Source organism: Alosa alosa, chromosome 20 (genome assembly GCF_017589495.1).
Source record: "Alosa alosa isolate M-15738 ecotype Scorff River chromosome 20, AALO_Geno_1.1, whole genome shotgun sequence".
NCBI classification, from domain to species: domain Eukaryota; kingdom Metazoa; phylum Chordata; class Actinopteri; order Clupeiformes; family Clupeidae; genus Alosa; species Alosa alosa.
The window spans coordinates 28,769,011-28,789,263 of NC_063208.1; the positions used below are offsets into that span (position 1 = coordinate 28,769,011).

Below are 20,253 nucleotides of genomic sequence, written 5' to 3' on the forward strand. Positions count from 1 at the left end.
CTGGCATCTGTCTTATGACTGCTAAAAGCTGATCCTGCCTGAGATACTCTTCTCTAATGGAACAAGGGGTATTCAGTGAGGTCAGAATCCTGATTGATGGGTCATGTTTTTAGTATAGGCTAGTATACTGTAAAGGCTAAAGGGATTATATAAGTGTAACTGTAGTACTCTACATCTGCTTCAGTGTCTATACTCAAACAGTCATTGATTGGTGTTCACCTTTTTTAGGGAGCTGAGCGAAAGATCCGAGATGAGGAGAGGAAACAGAACCGCAAGAAGGCCAAAGGTCAGTGTTCTGTTAAATCAATCTCTTTATCACAGCATTTCTCATCTGTGGGAATACATTTATCTATGACGGATGGTGTTGGTAGTAATTCAAACTTTACCTCCTCACACATACAAAATTCTTTTACAATTTGTATATAAACAATCTCTTATTCATGTTTAGATTACAGAATGTGACAAGTGAAATTTGTGTAGGCCTACTAGTGTAAAGAGAAAATGGGCAATTTAAGAGAAACATATGACAGGTAAACAGTTTTCACCTTAATTAAAAACACATTGTGTGTGAGAGGTGAAGTATGAATTATGGCCTATTCAGCCCCTCTTATTTTCAGATTATCAACATACCTGCATAGTAAACACTCATACCTTCAATTTCTCCTCCATTCATCAGGCAAAGATGGGAGCATGGGGGTAATTGCCCTCCCCAAGAAGTCCGACACAACATTCTTCAAAACAATGATAGACCTGGATGCCCAGCCAGTCCTTTTCATCCCAGATGTGCACTTTGGTAATCTGCAGAGGGCAGGACAGGTGAGACCAACTGGACAGGCAGGTTTCTGTTTCCTGTCTGATTAAAAGTGGCAACACAGATTCCAAGTCATGGGTGATGGCAACTGACCTGGCCACGACTCACTCTCTGTCTCAGTGTCTAACCTTAGAAATGGCCTCTGCTGAACCTGTGAAGTGGAATGAAACTACCATCACCATCTTTATCTAGTGCATTAGGTACCTTAATGAGATTTTCTTTGAGGGATAACAAAGAAATAAATGGACCTTTCCAAATATCACCTGCAAATGCCACTGTCAGGTTTCCTAGGGTGGGCATGCCAGTTTGGGTCCGGGAGATGTTTGCTCACCTGCAGTGGTCATTATGTCAAGCATCACCATCATCAGAGCAGGCTAGTTCATGGGGTTGTGAAATAACAGCATCCAGCAATGGGAACACCAGGAATGTGCTATTTTCTTTTTCTTTTGACATAGTTCTGTACAACTAAATACAAAAAAATGTTTAATAGATGACTTTACCTCTGTTGCCAGGTGTTCACCTTCAATACAGAAGAAATGGAGAGGGAGGGGTGAGTGTACAAACACAGACACACACACACACACACACACACACACACTCACAGTGACATGTATTGACAAAGACACACATGCAGTCTTCAACTTTGATCTTTATCATGGCCTGATACTGTGAGGTGGCTGCATGTTACTGACTCCTGATTGGTCTGTTTCAAACGATGCACCAGTGTGATTGGCCTTTACTCCTGTGATGGTGACAGGAGTGTCTTGGTGAAGCGAATGTTCCGGCCACCTGAGGAAGACTTCTGCCCCACGCCCCACAAACAGCTCAAAGAAGAGACACAGAAGAAAAGTAAGAATCAATCATGACAATATTGAATTTTGCTGTGGTTTTCTGGCAAGATGATGAAATATACCCATAGACATGGGCTCCTTGAAAACACATATTTGAAAATAAAACCCTTATTTCCACCTTCTACTCTTCAATATACACTGTGCAAAAGTCTCAGGCATCTTACATCTTTTGTTTCAGCAATGCTATAAGGACCATATTGTTTATTTATCAGTTTCTTAATTAGAGTATGACCAAAGAACACTGGAAATATGTAGTAGACCATTTAAATACACATAAAATGTAGTTTTTGTTCTGATACCAGTCCAATTTCAGCCTCAAGCTAGCATTAGATTTGTTGTTTTAGCACTATTATAATGACCAATCACCCAAGGGGGAAGCTCCTGATGGAGCTGCAAATGAGCGAGTACTACAAAAGGACCAATCCATCTGATCTCTCTCTCTCTCTGCCTGTCCAGTTCTGCTGTACGTGAGGAAAGAGGCTGATGAAGTGTTTGATGCCCTGATGCTTAAGTCTCCCACACTGAAGGGGCTGATGGATGCTGTGAGTATTTCAACTAAATGCAGCACTGGCTTTAGCTATGCAGTCAGTCATTGTGTTGAAGTTATGCTGCTAAGAATTTTCGGTTACAATTTACTTGAAGGTATCTACATAAGACTGTCCACTGTCATGAACGTGTCATAAACATTATAAACAAGTCCTAAACGCTTCCGTCACTAGCTTCTGTCAAGTGTCATTCAGTTTTTGTCATGACAAGTTAGGGTTAGGGTTAGGGTTATAACAGTGTGATATCACTCTTATGTATAAGTATAAGTATAAGTATAAGTATATATACTCTTTTGATCCTGTGAGGGAAATTTGGTCTCTGCATTTATCCCAATCCGTGAATTAGTAAAACACACACAGCACACAGTCAACACACAGTGAGGTGAAGCACACACTAATCCCGGCGCAGTGAGCTGCCTGCTACAACAGCGGCGCTCGGGGAGCAGTGAGGTATTAGGTGCCTTGCTCAAGGGCACTTCAGCCGTGGCCCACTGGTCGGGGCTCGAACTGGCAACCCTCCGGTTACAAGTCCAGAGTGCTAACCAGTGGGCCACGGTTGTAGAAATCTTGAGTAAAGTGTTACCGAATTTTCTTTCCTAAAAATGCCTGTAATTGCTGGACATTGTTATTGTATTTTCAAGAACAGGCAGTCCATCATGTTCGAATGTGATTTTACATTGTTGTTATAATATTTTGCTTTGTTTATTAAAAACACTGCAGATTTCAGAAAAATACGGAGTGCCCATTGAAAGAATAGCAAAGATCTACAAGAAAAGCAAAAAAGGGTGAGTAAGGTCTTGAGTCAGAGTACTTTCTATCTTACTGTGTGTGCTGAATCAGACACACATTCAAGACAATTCCATTTCTGTTCCAGTAGCATTTGACTATTTTACCATCATGCTTACCTGATGCTTTGTCTTCTGCAGGATCCTGGTGAACATGGATGACAATATCATTGAGCACTATTCCAATGAGGATACCTTCATCCTGAACATTGAGGGTTATGCAGACGGATATAAAATCACTTTGACGGAGATCTGACATGGCTCCATGTTCAGACTATGAGGACTGCCACATTTCAATCAGTCACACTCAAAGGTTCAAAAGTTAGACCAATCTCATCCCCAACAGGAGAGCAGATAGAGAACCAGGGGGCACTGATGGATCTGCAAAAGAGTGCATCCTCTCCAAACTACTGTCATGCTCTGTAAATCCCTTCCATGGACCCAGGAAGTTGTTTCTGTGGACCTATTTAATGCTCTGGACATTTGCGGAGTTGATCCAAACAGGATTCACTCAAGCAGTGTATTTATATTGGGCCATGCAGTCCTTTTAAGTAACCCACCTTAACAGTGACTGCGATGCTATGAATTCACCTGTTACCTGAAAATTGAACACAACTCAAGATGCTTCTGTTGGTGTTCATAGCATGTTCTTTCTTTGAAGCTAAATGAGGTTCATTAACTTTTGCCTTTCTGTTGTACAGGCTCTGTGAAGACAGCTTGCTAGTATTCGCAACACGTATCAAAAAGCCTGAATTCTTCATAAGGACCTAACATACAGAGTACATGTATTTGCTTAGAATAGTGTGCTAGTTTTAGACCCACCAAGAATAAGTTTGGATTCTTTTTTTGAATTCATTCAAAATGGCATTTTTATTACAGAGTCACTGGTCTTAAATATGTTTATTATGGTGTGGTCTGTTTGCGTGTGTGGCCATTGAATATGTATTGAGTCATTGTTAAAAATATATTTTGTTAATTAACCATGTACAGATGTGTTGTTTTTTAGTATATGTATAGTGGAGTGCATAATAACAGGTATAGTTCAAAGTACTCAAAGAGATGGTGCTTCAGTAGTCCCAATCTATTCAAATAGAACCCTAGAAATGCACTCCTGTTTTGTGTCCTTTTATTTCATAGCTTTTCAGTTGGTCACAAAACTTTCACAGGATTCGTTCACTGGCTCAAAATCAGTGCTGTGATATTCTCACCCCGGATACTAATTAATGGTTATGCTATTATCTTTCCATTTTATTTAACGTGAAATTTTTTTTTATGCATCTGTTTGGATGACGCGAGCCTTGTATTCAACTGCCAAGGCGGAACTGAGCTAGTAAAGCAGTGCCATCTGCCATGTTCTGATTGGTGAACACTCTCTAGACTTCACTCTATCATGCACCATTACATAGGTCTGTCATGTCCTGTGTGTGGAATATGTCTGCCAAACTGCTGGGCCAAAGTAGAGAGTAGTAGGGCACTTGTTACAGTACTATTACTTGTTTTAATAAATGTTGTCTGTGATGTAAATAGCAACTTCTGGAGATTGTATAAACCCATGTTGTGTTCATTGTTACTATGTGTTTTTTAAAAGAAGCATAGCCTATATGAAAATAAATATGAGGCAGAAAAAAACTCAAATACTCTTTTGTAATTATTTTTCTTTCTTTATTAGATAACCAAAACAGATGTCTGTGTTTAGAATCTACACTGACACAAAGTACAAGTTACAAAATCTACAAAATGGAACAATGACAAACATTTTGTTTAACAGATAACAATTGTACAGTATAAATTCATACAATACTGGTTTATCATATATTTGGCACTTGACCACATGTTGCTACTCTGTGATTAACACAAGTGAAATGCCTGATGCTGTATTTAATGCTTTAAAATCAGTCATTATTTCAGCAGGTTACAATCTTGTTTTTAAAATCGATTATAATGGTTGAAATGACCATGTCCACAAACCAGCAACTGCTGGTAGGCATTCACCACAGTCTGATAACCAGTGTTGATCTTGGCTGTAAACTACTGTATTTGGCCAAGTGGCCATTTGAAGAGGACTTCAGGACTTCATAAGAATGTCTTCTTTAGAATGTGGTCTGAAATGCAGTGAGACTGAGCTGTGCGTGTGCGTGACTTAAGTATGTTTAAATGATTATGTCATTTTTTTTGGTTCTTTGTGTAAATGTTTTTATAATCTGGCTGCAAACAGACATCACTTTGGCCTTACTCTTCCTGTCTGTTTGAGCAAGTCTTTCACCTCACTCCACCTGAACTCTACAGACAACCCTGAGTTTGATCAGTGTTTGTGTGTGTGTGAGAGAGCATTAACACACCTTCACACACATCCCCTTCATACCTAAAACTGTGGGATTCATCTTCTGCTCTTCAAGCAAATAATAAGTGCCCAAGACATTTCCATCAAGGGTGCTATTAGTATGTCATGACAAGTTGCATACGCATAACACGCCTGTTTAAAAAAGAGCCATGGGACCACAAATGCAGGTAAAACACTGGTTCATCAAAGCTGTACCATACATGCATGCTTCACACATATTTGAAAGCCAGACAGACACACAAAAGACCCAATAAAATAAAATAAAAATGCAGAGAATTCTGAAATCTCTAGGATTAGTCTAGCACTCCTTTAGATTTGAAGTGCATTCAGTGCAAGAGATTGGGTGGTTATGGGGAAGCCTGTGTTCAATCAATTCTCCCAATAAATTGTCCTTGTGTTTTTGCATTATAAATATGTTTTATCTCAATTTAAATAAAGGTAGACAACCTTTTAGAAATTGCAGGACCATGACAGAAGTCTACAGAATTGAGGCCTTTCCCAACAGGTGCATTGATGGGCTATACTGTGCGATACAGGGAAGGGGGACATGAACATTTAGATTACACTCTATGTACACAAAGAGTACTGATGCACACATTCATGCCTTTTTAACTAATAAACCTCTGTAGATTAAATGGATAAATGTGTGATTTTGAGATTCTTTAAAAACATATGCATTTGCTCTAAAGGGTGTACAAAAGTATGTGCATAGCAAAATGTGTGGTCCTTGCTTTTTTGCCTTTACATTCCTAACATAAATATGTATGTACTTTACATGTGAATATTTGCTTTGAAATTAAAAAACAAAAACAAATTCATATTTCAATAATTAACATTTGAACATTTTAAAGTGAATCTCTTTTAGTGTGGCAAATACCACCTTTATCACCACGTAAAAGAATAAATTTATATACATATATTATATATATCCTAAATTTTGTCATGACCTAATACCTCCATCTAGATTTTCCTGCCTTCAATTATCCAATATAATGTAGCTGTACTCAGCCTTAGGAAGTCCATGAGTCTTTTCTGAAAGAGCTCAAAGAGAATGTGAATGCTACAAATCTTGGGTGATATATGATCTTCTAATTTGGAAGTTTTCATGCATATTCTGAAAGAGGCAATAACAAGTTCCTTTGGGTTAAAACAACCAGTGTAACAGAAAAGTCAAGCTCAAGGATATTCACATCACCCTGTGACTTGTGACGTCACTGGGTGGGTACATGGGTTGCACTTACTCTCCAATTGGCTCTTAGTTCTGAATGGAGAGTGAAGTATTACCATGGTTTCTCTAGAAACATCTTTTTTTATTCTTTACGTGTGCTTGAATGCTATTGAACTGAATGAACCATATACTTCTTTGTTTTCCAAAAAAGAATACATTTTTTTACATTTGCCTTACTTTAACAGTGTCCCTCTCACACATCAAAGTTTGGATCAGCTGCGGTGAGAGGAATCCAAAACCCAGAATGCCATTTCACATTCAGGCATTTGCTTCACAGTCTGATGGGCAGCCTCGGGTGGGCTTCAGCCCATCCACACTCCAGAACACGTTCTTTGGGTTTTCTAGCCCTCAGCCTCTGTCCTTTTTTGTTTTGTTTTTTTAACCGCACTGGCTACTTTGAAGTACTGTGGCTTTGATTATACAGTTCTCGATTGGACCTTATTAGAAAGGTTTGGAAGCATGGCAGACATCTGACTAAAAGAGACATGCAGAGTTGTGATGTTTGTATGTATACATGTGTTTGCATTTAAGTGTGTGTGTGTGTGAGTGTATGTGTGTGTGTGTGTGTGTGTGTGTGTGTGTGTGTGCATGTCTCTCTGAGCAAAGGAAGCCACACCAGTGACCTGTCTACAGTAGATGAAACCAGGGTTGGTGTACATGGTGGTGGGGCGTGATGCTGAACAGATACAGGGTAGATGAGACAGTGGACGAGGTCTGTCACCCAGAGACAGCTGTTTTACTGCCCCGCACTGCTGGGGTCACACTGAAGCAGCCGTACGATTGATGGGTCATTTTTCGCTCCTTCCACAAACTCCTCCAGAGACAGCTTGCCTAAAAAAGGCATAATAAACAAGACATTAGGGACAAACAATATTTTTTTAATCCTTGTTGAGTATGAAACATACTGTGGGCACACTTTTAAACAACAAGCGCGTCCTATCTAGTGGGAGTACAGAGGGGACACTGCTATTGTTTGTGGACAGGGGACACAGAGAAGAAGGGGACAGAGCACTGAAGGGTGCCTCACCATCACGATTTGTGTCCATCTGTCTGAAGATCTTCTCTGTGCGCTTCTCTGGTGTTGACTCATCTTCCGGCATCTTCATCACTGAGGAAACCATCTTATAGATGGCCTGATGGAAGAGAGGAGGATATACAAAACAGAAAGAGAGAGAGAGAAAGAAAGAGAGAGAATGTTATCACCATGTCACACTTTGAAAATGTCAAACTATGTTCATCATGACACAGTACAGTAGACACGGACACATTTATTCAGTATAAATGATGTGCACTTTAAGAGACAGACACAGACACATTTTACTTTCACAGCTATTTTTATGGAAAGGGTTTGGCTCTGTGAAGTGTCCGGCACACACTGTGGTGAAAGGATCAGTTACAGGCTGTTTTTTGCTGTCTTCTTCAATCAGAAATGGCACTGCCTCCTAAATGGCAGAGACCTGTCATTTATAGGGGGTGGGGGTGTAATGAGTACCATCAGGTCATTTTCCAGCAACTTGGTTTGAATTATTCAGAGTTTAAAACAGTACAAGTCGTTTAGAAATACAGGAAGCACGTCGCACACATAAACGTCAAAAATCCATATGAATGTGAATTAATAACGCAGACTGCAAAACATTACAACCATCATATATACCAGTGCTAAGGTTCATCTGAGTTTCTGTTAGCCGAGCAACCACTTCTCTCTATGTGTCTATTGAGACCGACAGTTTAACCAGACATAATTATGTGCTTCACTATCTCTGGCCTGGAAAATATGTTCTGCCAGCTAAACGTCCATCGCTAGGAACAAATCCTGAAATGAACTCCAGAACAAACCCCTGTCTTAAGCATATATCTCTCTTTTTTTAAAAAACAGTAGACTAAACACAGGATGTGTTGCTAACAGAGAGGATATTTTGGTATAAATCTTACACTGTTTGTCCTTTACTCTACTCAATCAAAAATTACACCATCAAAGCATTAAGAAGTGGACAGAAGTCAGCTTGGTTAGGCCACCACTTTAGGCTTTGTCTCTTCTTTGTCTTAGTAGGATTAAGGTCGATCACAAAACTTGGCAATGGTTTCGCCAGATCGGATTGTGAGCAAAGGCAATTCTGCGACAGTGGGCTCTTTGGGGAGAAGAGTGAATGAAGAGAGACTAAGTAACAGCACGAGAGATAAAGATCAGGAGGGATTATTTTTAGAAGGATTATGGGGTCTTGAGTGATTCAAAACTCTGCTGGGATACCTCAAATGTAATGGCCTGGGGGAGATGGGAGAGAGAGAGACAGAGAGAGAGAGAGCGAAAGAGAGACAGAGAGAAAGAGAGGAGAGCGAGTAATAGACAGACAAAGGCAGACCCAGGAAGAGGAGACATGCAGCTCTGTATGATGACTAAGTTGTAATGGAATGGCTCATAGGCAGCAGGGGTCATTTTTCTATGTGTGTGCCAAATGCCACTGCCTGACTGAAATAGCATGTTTGCATGAGGGCCTCGGACTGTTCAGCAGGGGTACACACACACACACACACACAAACCCACACACACTGAGTTCTAGAAGATCTGGGAGTTTGGAGGAGGTTGTGCTGGGGACATTTTAAAGGAGTTTCCTGTTTTCTAATGTTGCACACACACACACACACACACACACACACACACACACACATATCTTCATTTGGACACATTTGCACAAATATGAAAACATGTGAACAGCTTTGTATTTTCTTCTTGCTTTATGAATGTTCCTGTATTAGGCTATGTGTCTCGAGCCAGTTGGAATAGACTGTTGCTTGTATTCTGTTTCAGATCCTGATACTCATTGGAGCGAGCTAACTTTTTTGCATAGGCAAATGGAAGTATCTAAATAACATTTACCATCCTGCCGTTATTGTCCTCTCTGCCTGCACACACAGTAGGCCTAGCCTACATGCCCCTGTCATGTACATCTTTTACTTGGGCTAGGCTACCTCATTTACCAAAACGCTCTCTTACAGGAACAGGAAAACATACTGAAAGAAGCAACAGTGACCACAAACGCACGCCTCACGCGCTGCTTCTCGACATACCCTCAGATACACCACATCCCCCCATGACCTCACCTGCACAATTTCCAGCATTTCATCGCGGCTGATGTAGCCATTGCCGTCCAAGTCGTACATACTGAAGGCCCATTTGAGCTTCTGGTCCAGGCGACCACGGGACGTAACGCTCAGTGCAATGATGAACTCTCTGAAATCTATCGTTCCGTCACCATTGGCGTCAAAGGTGCGGAAGACGTGCTCTGCGAACTTGGAGGCGTCTCCGTACGGGAAGAAGTTAGCGTAGATCTTCTTGAACTCCTCCAGGGATAGAGCGCCGCTGGGGCAGTCCCGCAGGAAGCCCTTGTACCACTCCTGGATCTCGTGCTCAGTGAAGTCTGTGCTGTCCACAAGATCCTGCATCACCTCAGGACGGAGCTTGCTGTTCTGTTTCCCCATTGCTGGTTGGTGTGTTGGTTTTTAGACTAAGGGGAGAAAGAAACAGAGAGAAAAAGGGGTAAATGTTTTGTGTTTAACATTAGTTCACCAAACAGATTACCCTAAAAATAGAATTGCACTGAAATAACCTATGTTTCCCCCTCGTTTTAGCACACGTAATAAGCGCAGCCGGGATACATTGCTGAATTGATTCCAATGGAATTATCTGTAACAATAACGGACGTCAGATTGGGCAACTGAAAAGGGTTCTGGTGTGCGAGATGGTTGCTGAAGATGGTAATGAGAGCTTGCAGTGCATCCACCATAAGCAGCAACAACAGAACTTTCCACTAGGCCTATGCATATTGGTTTGTGGGCGTCGAAAGGTGTCGTGTCTGTGTACATATAGTGAATGTTTCTTTATCACTGTGTGGTTGTGAGGTTATTCACATATCTATTCATGTTTTGCTGTATCTGTGTCTTTCTGTGGTTTGAAAGTGTTTTGCCGACTTGACCTCAGCTCTCTTAAGCATTTGCTGTATAGAGTGGCCTCTCTTACAAGCCATTGTTCAGCACTCATAGGCTACTGTTCATCCAAGGCATGCACACTAAGTGCTGAAGAACCCACATGATGTGAGCAGTGCACTGTCTTTGGTTGGTGCTGTGAAGCCCCAACACCACACTGACTGAAGAAGATTAATGTTGCACCATCAGCTAAATAATAGCAAGAATGAAGAAAGTCAATGAAGCAGTTTTGCAGCAGCCTGTGTGATAAATTTCTCTGTGCTAGCAAAGAGCATCTGTGTCTGTAAACAGGAAACAGTCCATCAGTCGGCTTCAGACTGTCACTGGTTCACTGACCACATCCACTGCCCAACAGAACAAAATGGACACTTATTTAAGGCAGTCTTTAAAGACACTGAGACATCCATAGGTGAATAAAACAGCCACATTATATATTGATTTCACCATAAGATTGGCCTGTATGAAGAGAAATCCATTGAATAGGCACCCAATCCTTTGAAGGGTAATTGAAACAGTGTCACCATTAATTTTCTCCAAAGTCAAAATGCCTTTGCGGATGGAGCTGTTATAGTGATGAATTGTAAAGAAGAAGAAACGTGTGAGGAAAGTCTAAATAGGCTATATTTGAAATTACGGAAGGAGAAGAAGTCTTTTCAGAGAGGACCCATGCCTTAATGATGACATCCACTGTGAATTGACATTATAACACTAACCTGCTAGACCTTTGGAGAGAAACACTGAAGGTTCAAACAGGAGGACGGTGACACAGGATAGTTTTATATCCTCCTTATAGATAGGACTAGCCAATGAAAGAGACTGGGTATGGAAACTGCACTTGCAATGCATCAGTTTGGTTGTTTTCCCTCAACTAACAGGCCTGATGTCCAAATGCTCAGAAGCTATACACTAATGAGACCCAGACCTGCTGTGCTTCAGACCACTTCAGGGTAAAACACTCTGGTCATATGGCCAGGGATTTAACGTCCTGCTTCAATTAACACTGACAAACGCTGGGATGTCAGCTGTCTCTGAAAGGGCACATATGGTATCTGTAGAGAGGGCATGTACATCAGATGGAGCAGGGAATTATGGGTGCATTTGTGAGAATGAGGAAGTGTCTATTCATGTGTGTGTTTGTTATGTTTCAGTATGTGGATATGATGCAATGTGTGACACATTTAAGTGTGCTTATATTTGTTATTTTGTTATCAGTTTATATGAGAGGAGTGTGTAAGATGTGGAGATACATTTGTGTTGCACTTAAATGGCTGCCTCCTAGCATCAGCTTCAAAGATGAGACATTAGACATGCACATCATCATCACCCTAACAGCTGGTGTCCGATGGAGCTCTGCTGGAATGAAAAACCCACAGGGAACTGAGATGATACCCGGGAGAAAGAAAGAGAGAGAGAGAGAGATGGAAATAGACAGATAGCAACAAAGATGGAGAATGAGACATGAACAACACAACACAGGATGCAGTGCAAGAATTAGTGAAACAGAAATAGAGAAGGGAGAAAGAGACAGAGAGAAGGCAGAACAAGACAGACAGACAGACAGGGACGTGACTGTAGGGAGAGCAATGGATACAACGGAGGGCCTAAAAATAGAAAGATATCATAAGAGTCATGACCCTAGGCAAGTTGGTTAAGGCTGCACAGTTTGCCACTAGACATTTTACAATGCCCCCATGTCTATCAGTTCTGAGATAATATGGGTTTAGAATTTGATAAGAGTATGTACAAAACCAAACCACATTGTGAAAACCGGTAAGAACACAAACTGCATCAGGAGAACAGGGAAATGAGGAATATTTGCTGCACCCTCCGATTCATCATTTGATGATCATGTCAACAACATTAACCCAAACAGTGTCCAAAGTGCTGCCATGTTTTAACACAGTAATGTGAAAGGATGAGAGGCTCTGCAGACAGACTGAGGGGCCTGAGTGTGCCTGTTCTACTGCATATCTCCTTCCTAGCGTGACTCACTGCTGGCTTAGTCACCGGGCTGGGAGTGAGACCTCCACAGTAGCCTAATGTAGGAAACAGACGGCTAATTCAATGGAGCAATTGCCCTGCCACCACTTCTTTTGTCTGCCCACACGCCACATGCAGCCGCCACTAACCGCAGCAGCGGTCATCAATCTGCGTTTTAATTGCTTAATGGGTTTCTTGCATTTCCATAATGTCGTACTCTGTAGTCATAGCGACAGACACTTCAATCCATCTATTAGTGTGCAGGAAAAAAAATATTCATATTCACTCGAGACCATCTTTGTTAGCCATCAGTTGATGGATCATTAAGCAACAATGAGTGTTAGCCATCATTAATGAAATGGATGTTGAACCAGGTTAAATGTGTCGACAATGACAACAGATTTACAATGAAGATAAAATATGAGTTAAAAACCAAGAACAGTGTATATCATTGGTCACTTCTTGATGTTTCTTCCTGATTCAAATGAGACCCTTGTGATGTTTGACATGTCACGTTATCTTATCCTTCGCCCTGCCCTCTTCCCAGTCTGTCTTTCTCTCTCCCTCTTTTATCCTCAGAGATGTTTCTGTCTGGTGTCCTGGGGACAGTCACCTTGGCCCAGAATTACCCTGCTCTTAAAGCTACCACTGATCCTACTCCAGGTGGGTTGGGGTGTTCTCCTGAGAACTGAGGGTTCTTAGCCCAGTGTTTATACATGATGGGACAAGGGGTTTGGAAAGGACAGCAGGATCAGGAGGCTTGAAGCAGCCAGCCCAACCATGTTCCTCTATTTCTGGGCCTCAAAGATCGCTCTCCAATTAACCCTAATGCTCTTAGCACCAAAGTGAGCGTGGCAGCCTGGCTGATGATGTCAGCATTACATAAGCTGTGCTGCCTGGCCAGAGCCCGTGCCCATGCTGAGGACAACACCTGAGGGCCAAGAACAGGCCAGGGAGGTGGAAAGATGGTGACATAAGCAAAATGTCCCACAGTGCCTCACATCTGGATTTGCAGTACTACTGAGCTATAAGACATAGATCTACTTTGACGCTGTGTGGTAGTTGAGCATGAGAAATGCGTGACTAGTTTGGGTGTTTTGCATACCAAGAACATGACAGTGGGTATGTTAAGGGGTTTTAATGCAAGTCAATGTCTGCATCTAAAAAACAAACAAATCAGGATTGCTATACTCTGAGCAAACTGACATTAATGGAGAAGACACCCTCATTCTAGACATCTGCCATAGCCCATACAGATCCATCTGGAGTCCATTGACTCTGTAATGAAGTATCTTCAGCCATTCCATGTACACTCACTCAGCTAACGCACAACATTACACAGCCATTAATTCAGACATTTCCTCTCTGGACAGCCTCTCCCCAGCCTTGCTCACACAAGCCCCTGAGCTCCAGCACGGCAGCAGATGAGGCAGCATGGCCAAGTGGGCTGCTGTTCACATGCACACCCAGAGACACAGGCAGAGGCACAGCACACAAATGGAGTGTGGGAATGTGCATCTGTGAACGTGCATGGAACGCAATCCTCAAGCTCACTGTTTACATATGAATCACACGAGTCACAGGAAACAGACACATACATATACAGAGAGAGAGAGAGAGAGAAAGGGAGCGATGGAGAGATAGAGACTGAAACACACACACGCACACACACACAGATGAAGCACATTGACAGGCTGACCAAGATGATATCATTTCAAGTTGATGAAAGACTTTCAAGCTAAATTTGGTGAGCTGTGCTTCTTTAGGAATGGATTGATCCTGTGTTAAATTTTGCAGTGAGAACGTCACCATCATTCACAGCACTATCACATGAGTCAATGGGAAACAATCCAAACTTTCCAAAAGCCAAGGTCATCCAAGTAAGGCTCTGGTATGACTGGTGCTCTGTCTTTCTTCTGTGCTCACGTACACACGTGTAGCCTTGTGTTTGTGTACCCACAAACAGTTCCATACCACATCCACCTTAGACCTGCTGTACTGCTGAAAGTTTAATCTTCCTTCCTCTGCATTGCAGGCTGTTTTAGACATGCAGCCCACATCCCACTCCTGTACATGATTGGAGCAACTGTGGTGGGGAAACACACTCAGCGCTGCTAATGTGTGCACATTCACACGTGAATGCTAATGCGCAGCACTGCGCAGCAGCACAATTGAGATCTAATTCACCCCCTGAGCCGACGCATTATCACAAGATGGCAGGTGCCAACCCCACTGATGCTTGAGGGTTGGGGGGTGCAGTACCATGCTGCACACATGTAATATTAGACCTGAGTCAACATGGGGATCTGTGACTAAGCAGAGGAATATTCGCTGCAGCCTTATGAGTTAACCCTGGTGTTTTGTGTATGTAGCGAATCCCAAAGCATTTCTGTCGTCCCGTGTAAACATGAATCTGTCTTGACGTTAATAATCTCTGCAGCACTGTGGAGTTTGTGGCATAGCTTCTGTGGGTATTGAGAGAAACAGCCAGGCATTCAGTAAACAAAGAGCAGATTTGCATCCTTATTAATCCACAGCTAATCCTCCATGTTTCTTTTTGGCCATGGCAGATGTCAAAATGCTTTGCAATTATTAAAAAAGACAAAATTGAGAAAATAAAAATGTGTCTCTATTTTCTTTTGTGAAGATTAAGGTGCTTAGCTCCTGCCACACTTGTACCAATACACCTCTTTGTGCTTTAAAATAATTTAGCTTGGGCTCCTGCTCTTCATTCAGACTGTAGGCCTGACATGGGTCTAAGAGACGATGCACTTTGGGGGAGGATGTCCAAGGCTGTCCATTCATTAATAGCATATTCATTTAAAATAATGAGTTGGCCTTGGAGCATTCCCTCATTTAGTCTGCATTCACTGAATGATGCAGCAATCACATTTCTCCTTCTGCTTAACCTTCTTAGCAATTAGCTTTAACTTGAGAACAAGATAAGCTACAGTTCCTCACAACATATGGCGCCAGATCAAAAGTCTGGAGCACAAATGCATCTTAAGGTAAAGTGAACAAAACGAGGACCAAAGGCCTTTAAAAAAATCCCTGGAGCTTGTGTCCGAAGGCCCTTATTTGTGGCTGTGGGTACAAGACATCTTGTGCACATCTTACATAACACACACAAGCCCTTATTTATATCCTATCACCCCGGCTTAGCCCAAGTGTCCAGTGTTAATCCAGGAGCAGGAGAGATGAGACAGCCAGTGGGAGAGAGAGGAGGAGATAAAGAGCAAGGTGAATGCATAGATAAAGGAGAGATAAAGATGTGTTGATACAGAAAGAGACACACTATGGGGTAAAAAAGCATTTGTGTGACTCTGTGGGGGGCATTCCATTACCATACACTCCTCCACTCATCTCACCCCATAATGAGCCTTTCTGACATCATCCTGCAGCTGAATGAAATCAGCGTCTCCATCACCTCCACTGCCTTTCTGCCCAGATCCATTACAGGCAGCGTGGTCATGTGCTCTGCAGCCTGAACATGAGAGCCACTCAAACAGCAGCCTGCTGTGGCAACAACAACTAATTACTTAATAAGGGAACGGACCGTTGTTAAATGTTCCATTATGCTTTGTCAGGCTTCCATATCTGAGGGTAAAAAAAACAGCGGGATTTCCCCAGAGAAACACAACTCTGGACATAAAACGACATGTGAGTGTTCTTCTCTTGGTCTTGACAGATGACAGGTAGCTCAGTGTAAGATCTAAAGTGGGCAAAGATCCCGGCATTCTCTGAGCCCTTTCAGGGAAGCTGGTAAGAGGCTGGCACTGGCCTGCCTGATGAGTCAAGAGAGGCAGCAGTGAGGTGTATATTTAGTCCATCAGTAAGTAAAGGTGAAGGATTTGTTGCATTTATACTGGTGTCATCTCAGGATTCAGATCTCTTTCCTGTCCTTCACAGGGGACTTCAAAAAAGGCCAGACATAACCTCTACAATGCCTCAGACATTCTTTGCTCTCTTTGCTACGTACCTTAAAATAACCACTAATGATGAAATAAAATGTTTTAAGATGTTTCCCAAAAATAAAAAAATTAAGTTTTTTAAACATCTGTCAGTGTTCTACAAAAAAAACTGGCAGCAATGTTGCTGATCCGGCATGGCTTATGCGCTATTTGAAGCATGTGGGATAAAAGTTGCTGATATCTTGCGACTTATCACCACAAAGTACAAAGTTTCCATTTTTATACATTTGGAGTCTGCTGTGAAAATACATTTGACTAAGAGGATGAAGATAATTCATTATTTTCCATGTTTTAAATCCAAGACACATTTCCAACTATCAATCTCACTGTAAGATCATCCTGAACTCTGTATCAACTATCGTGACATCGCCCTGTGCTTCATCTGCTGTCATTTTCACAGTGAGTCTGTGACTTGTCGCACTATTAAAGACCAAAAGCAAACCACTTTAAATCCATCCTGTCTCATAAACTCTACAAAACTCTGAGCCTTAGGCCACAACATACTATATGACAGGAATATTTGCTGGCTGCCTATTCTATTATTAGCCACAGGCTTAAGATGGGAGATTTACTATGTTGAGCATGTTCTCTTAAAACAATCCACAATAACCTCATCCCTCAACCATGACATAGAAAGCAACACTGCACCATCTGAAAACCATAGATTACATCTATGCTAAGCCAACCAAATTAATAGCCTGATGCCTGATGATCTTTTTCCTCTTTACAGACTGCCAAACACCAGCTTCCACGTTCGTTACAGTACATTAGAATGGTCAAGACCGGAGAGAGAATAAAGCTCTCTACATTCATTAAAAATACATTACTTAAAAGACAGAACCTCATAATGCAAAACACATTATACTACCAAAGTACATGAAACATTACAGCACATGACTGAGGGAGGGACAGAGAGAGAGAGAGAAATTTAGAAGACAAAGACAAAGACAGAGAGTGCACTCATCAGACAGACATATTGGGACATTGTTTTCATTGTCTTGCTACTATTATCTACCAGTAAAAGAGAGTGATCCCTGTACAAAAGAACCCAAACCAACAGTGATTTGATAATGCTGCCCGGGTGCTAGCGACCCCCATGCCTCAGTCCTTAGAGTAACTGACTGCTGTAGCTGTTGTCTGTGGTATAGGTGTGATAAAAGGCTATAAAAAGTGTTAACTCTGACACATTCACAAAAAAAAACAAAAGTGTGTAGTGATCTGATCTTTTTGCAGTATATGGAGTCAGTTCTCTTACACGCTGTCATGCTCTCTCTCTCTCTCTCTCTCTCTCTCTCTCTCTCTCTCTCTCTCTCTCTCTTCAGCCATTCTCTCTTCCTGAAACTAGTACTCTCTGTTTCCTTTTGAAAAAAAAAAGATGCCTTTCAGCAGACTGTACTTGAAACAAACTGAAAGACAAAGCAAAGCAGACTCGTCGCACCTTATCAGAGTTTCCTCCTCACTCCAAAGTGAGGTCCTCTTCCTCTGTTCTCTCTCTCTCTCTCTCTCTCTCTCTCTCCCTTTCTCCTGCCCGGCACTTTGCTCTCTCCACAGACCCACACAGTTTCCAAAGACTGTCACAACAGGAAGACCCGTGGCTAAGCAGTCTCTAAGTCCCGCCCCTCTCTCGCTCTATCTCTCACCCACTCACTGACTATGACACTCTTACATCTCTCTCTCCCCCTCTCTCTCAGTATGTCTAACACGAGTGCTTAACTCTCCCACATACTCTCTGTCCCAGGGGTCCGCCCCTCTCCTCTGCTCTCTCAGCTTCCTGATCCCTGAGAGATGCTTGAAATGCTCCGATTTTTCCCCACTCCGTGTCCCTGCCCTCTCTTCCTGTGCTTCTAAACTCTCGGACACGGCGCGAGCTTGGCCAGATCGGTCTGGCCGTTCAGCACACAGGGCGCCTGTCTCAAAGGCATAGGTGCTTCCCCGTGCCCTTGTGCTCAGTGCTGCAATGACAAGCATTTGTTTCTGCAGCACAGATGAGCGGGAGCAGTCCACAACAAGGAAGAGAGAGAGAGCAAAGAACACACACACACATGTGTGCACACACACACACTTACACGAGAGAGAGAGAGAGAGAGAGAGAGAAACAAACAAACACACATGCAGACAGAGAGAGAGAGAGAGAGAGAGAAACAAACACACATGCACACACACACAATCACACAAGAGCGAGAGAGAAAAAGGCCACTTCCTGCAACCTAAACACAGGACGTGCCTGGAGCATACAGGTGTATCTGTGTGAGCACTGAGAGAGGCCGCTATAGATAGTCACACACTGCGCCTGTAACACACTGAAGTCCTGGGTCACTCTCACACTTTGGCCTCCACTCTTCTCCTTCTCTCACATCCCCGCAGCAAAACCAACGCACACAAAGGCTGTCTCTTGGATTGGGCAAATATTACAGATGGGTGTTCCAGCTAACAGTTGGCCTGGGTGAGCGTGCTCAGAAAGAACCTGAGAAATGGCATCTCAAGGAGGACTCACTCCGGGCTGCCTGAGTTAAGCAGCTCAGTTGTCAGTGAATGTCGTTGCTCTCATTTCCTGCCTATACCCTCAAAAGGGAGAAGAGAGGTCTGCAGGCAAAGAGAAACAGAGACGGCAAGATGTGTCCCAACTTTCTGTTAGCATTCATTCAGTGTGTGGCCCAAGCCAAGGCCATCCACAGCAAGCGACCCCCGGGTGGAGCATTTGTACACAGAGTTGACTTTTCGACAATCCTAAATGTCCGATTCAAAACACTCCAGATCTTCATCCATTCCTTTACGCAGTACAGTTTAATTTCTCTCTCTTTTTCTGTCAGTCTCTTTCTCTCTGGTCCTTCTGCTTTCCCACTATGTGAAGTCATGCTGCAGTAGTTTGCAGTGATTGCAATATCAGAGGGACTCTTACAAGTCCTGGAAACATAACCAAAAACCAAAACACACATGCACAGAAAACTGTTCCAATGCAAAAGGCTTACCTGAGATAAAAAGCAGTAACTGTAGATTGTTGTGAATGGCTTATTCACAACAGTCCATAACCCAGTAAGTTCCCAGGTATAGAGCGGGTGGTGAACACAGGCGCTTGGGTGCTGAGGAGGAGGAGTGGAGCAGAGGAAGGTGAAGAGCAACAGGTAGCAGGAGGAAGTCTCTCTCTCAGGCACTCTCAGCTCCAACTCAAAACTCTGCAAGACTCCCCTCAAGCCTTAAGCACTCAGCTTAGCTCCCAGCACCAAACTGCCTCCCCCAATGACGTCAAAGTCTCAGGTCACATGGTCTCCTGGAAAGCCTATGCGAGTTGGCGTTGCCCTGGCAACAGGAACTCAGCGGCTGCAGAGCAGTTTCGGTGGGTGGTCTTTGCTCACTTTTCAACAAATGCCAACAAACAAATAAACAAACAAATGTATAAACTCAAACTTAAATGATTGCATGTAGTAATAGCTCAGGTGTGTTTAACACTCTATGCAAGTTCCATTTAAAATAATGTTTTTCTTTTTTGCAGTTTTGATTTGTTTTCTGCACAGTGTAAAAATGTGCAATTTCATCCTTGCAGTCTGGATTATGATGTGCATGACAGATGAAAGTTTGAATAGTGGCATGTTACATTCTTTCAAGTCCCCTTTGCATGGCATAGGAACACCACCATGATGACCTGAGCCAGGTTGCTTGGGCACAGCAGATGTCAAGGCTCACATTGAAGACCATGCTTTACTTAAAGAGATTAGGACAATCAAAGCCACCTCTCATTAACCTTCGACGACAGGACTTTTTT

The 20,253-nt window shown here is 42.5% G+C and overlaps 2 protein-coding genes across 6 annotated transcripts in view; one reads left to right on the forward strand and one right to left on the reverse strand.

Annotated features, from left to right (window-relative positions):
• The window catches only part of grhl2b (grainyhead-like transcription factor 2b), a 15,963-nt gene extending 11,336 nt beyond the window's left edge, over nucleotides 1-4,627 (forward strand). For 2 of the 3 annotated variants that reach the window (XM_048229321.1, XM_048229323.1), the window contains exons 10-16: nucleotides 229-286; nucleotides 677-816; nucleotides 1,324-1,361; nucleotides 1,536-1,660; nucleotides 2,119-2,204; nucleotides 2,928-2,992; nucleotides 3,134-4,627. In XM_048229321.1, coding sequence (XP_048085278.1) covers nucleotides 229-286; nucleotides 677-816; nucleotides 1,324-1,361; nucleotides 1,536-1,660; nucleotides 2,119-2,204; nucleotides 2,928-2,992; nucleotides 3,134-3,248 — 627 coding nt within the window. In that variant the 3' untranslated portion in view covers nucleotides 3,249-4,627. The remainder of the gene's footprint in view (nucleotides 1-228; nucleotides 287-676; nucleotides 817-1,323; nucleotides 1,362-1,535; nucleotides 1,661-2,118; nucleotides 2,205-2,927; nucleotides 2,993-3,133) is intronic. The other variant, XM_048229322.1, reaches the window with a different exon arrangement.
• A 10-nt stretch (nucleotides 4,628-4,637) lies between these two features.
• ncaldb (neurocalcin delta b) lies at nucleotides 4,638-19,659 on the reverse strand. Of its 3 annotated transcripts, none has more exons than XM_048229326.1 (4): nucleotides 19,463-19,659; nucleotides 9,661-10,064; nucleotides 7,589-7,694; nucleotides 4,638-7,392 (listed from the first exon to the last, which is right to left on the reverse strand). In XM_048229326.1, exons 2-4 carry the CDS (start codon nucleotides 10,036-10,038, stop codon nucleotides 7,298-7,300), a joined length of 579 nt encoding a protein of 192 aa, XP_048085283.1. In that variant the 5' UTR covers nucleotides 10,039-10,064; nucleotides 19,463-19,659; the 3' UTR covers nucleotides 4,638-7,297. The 3 variants fall into 3 exon arrangements, with proteins under 3 accessions (XP_048085283.1, XP_048085281.1, XP_048085284.1); XM_048229324.1 differs by lacking the exon at nucleotides 19,463-19,659 and adding an exon at nucleotides 17,932-18,135; XM_048229327.1 differs by lacking the exon at nucleotides 19,463-19,659 and having other exon boundaries at nucleotides 9,661-10,169.
• Between the last annotated feature and the right edge of the window lie 594 nt (nucleotides 19,660-20,253).

Coding starts and splice junctions, on each gene's coding strand:
- ncaldb (XM_048229326.1), bottom strand. CDS start 10,038: ATGGGGAAACAGAACAGCAAGCTCCGTCCTGAGGTGATGCAGGATCTT. Junction 7,695..9,660: donor AAATGCTGGAAATTGTGCAG/GTGAGGTCATGG, acceptor CTCTTCCATCAG/GCCATCTATAAGATGGTTTC. Junction 7,393..7,588: donor GATGGACACAAATCGTGATG/GTGAGGCACCCT, acceptor TGCCTTTTTTAG/GCAAGCTGTCTCTGGAGGAG.